Source organism: Alligator sinensis, unplaced genomic scaffold (assembly GCF_000455745.1).
Source record: "Alligator sinensis unplaced genomic scaffold, ASM45574v1 scaffold713_1, whole genome shotgun sequence".
NCBI classification, from domain to species: domain Eukaryota; kingdom Metazoa; phylum Chordata; order Crocodylia; family Alligatoridae; genus Alligator; species Alligator sinensis.
In genome coordinates, this window is record NW_005842814.1 from 422887 (window position 1) to 424772 (window position 1886).

Sequence of the window (1886 nt, forward strand, 5' to 3'; positions counted from 1 at the left end):
AAAGCCGCTTTACTTAGCACATGAATAATCACAAGGCTAATCACATGTACAGTACAATTTGCATCTCAGAGTAGCACACAGCACATTAACAAAATATGGCAGAACAAAAGGAGAATTGGATTTATTTTACTGCCAAATTTTGCAGCCAAAAGCTACTGTCAGTTTGGCAGCAGCTGTGACAGCAAGGGGGGAGCAAGTGATGCTGAAGAGTGGACTCTGTCCATGCTGCATATGGCCAGAGGTGAGCACAGCCCCCAGGAGCCATTCCATCACCCTGTTGGATAAATGACCAATGCAGGGGTTCAGCAAACCAAGGTATATTGCATAGTATATGGATAACTGAGGCAAACTTAGCAGCTTATATAAGAATTACTCTTCCTTATTTACACCATACATACTACACACCATCTACACCATTCACACTAAGTTACCTATCCGTGGCACTTGGAGTCGCACTGTGGTGGCCAGTTGCAGGCTTTTTCAAGGCAATGTTCAGTCGAGAGGGGTGCTGGCTTTAATTTTTTTCAATGTGCAGGTAGGCTGGTATTGCTGGTTAAGACGTCCATCTGGGCTCAGCCTTCACTGCCCTTTTATTCTTCATGAGACAGACTTCAATCGGTGCCCAGAGATTTTTCCACCAATTACCACTTAATTCTTTACACGCGCTCATCTTTTGGACTCGGTTACTGGTTACATGTTGTCTTTACATTCCAGTCTGTTTTTTAGTCCTTATTCGTGTTATTTTCACATTTCTGGACCGCCACCTGCACTTTATCCTGACTGTTATCTTTGTTTACTTCAAATATTTTGTACTAGTCTGCTTAATACCTGCTGCAGTTATTCAGCTATCAATTACACATCCAAAACACACACACATACACACACATTCTTATTGTTTTTTGTGGGGTTTTTTACAAAATGGAAGTACATTTTAAAATGGCAGTTTAGCATAGGTATACCATAGTACAGATGCAATATATTTTTTAACATATTCTAATGGCCCCCATGCTTTCACACCAGCATGGAAACCAGCCTTCTTGCTTGGAACATGGTTTGGGATGGCTACTACCCAATTTTGGATGGCTAATTTGGGGGGAAAGGTGTGTGTGGTATGCAAGTAAGTATGATGTATGTAGGTATAGCTTTTACAGTTAGGAGAATCACACTAAGCAAGTGCCTTAAATTTTTCCCAGAGCTGAATCTAAGGCAAGAATGAACAAAAAATTGTAGTGTGTGTACAATAAATTCACACAGTGTTGTATATGGCCAGGAAGTAAAGCATCTCCTAATGCATTTGTTGTTTAATTATGTTGTATAAGACTAAGTGTCCAGGAAGAAAATTTCACATTTTTAGGATCTAGTTTTCAGATCAGAGATGGTCTAAGAGAAAAAATAGTCTGTTTTACTCTACACTTGTTTTTGTAATAGTCTTTCACAGTACAGCGATGAAAACATGATGGATCCGTACAACTTGGCCATTTGTTTTGGTCCAACCCTGATGCCTGTTCCAGACATACAAGACCAGGTGTCATGTCAGGCTCATGTGAATGAAATAATCAAAACTATCATCATCCATCATGAGGCCATTTTTCCAGATGCTAAGGAGCTCGATGGCCCAGTTTATGAAAAATGTATGGCTGGAGATGATTACTGGTAAGTTAGAATATTATCCTTTCTGTCTTGATCTTCAGTCCATAATCACAGGACTCCACTTTACCTGAGTGACTCCCATTCTATGAGATGTGACCATGGTGCTAAATATGCAATTAAGAGTATATGGATACTCTCTATCTTGGAGTTGCCCTTGGGTCTGCTAAAGAATTTCAGTGCCTAATGATTTCACTGTGCCTCTCCCATCACCCTGTGCCCCTCCGTCATCTTCCCCC

At 40.6% G+C, this 1886-nt stretch overlaps 1 protein-coding gene across 1 annotated transcript in view; it reads left to right on the forward strand.

The window, feature by feature from the left end:
- SRGAP1 (SLIT-ROBO Rho GTPase activating protein 1) overlaps positions 1-1886 on the forward strand; it is a 112909-nt gene that overhangs the window by 91817 nt on the left and 19206 nt on the right. Inside the window, exon 15 of the mRNA XM_025191417.1 lies at positions 1429-1653. Coding sequence (XP_025047202.1) covers positions 1429-1653 — 225 coding nt within the window. The remainder of the gene's footprint in view (positions 1-1428; positions 1654-1886) is intronic.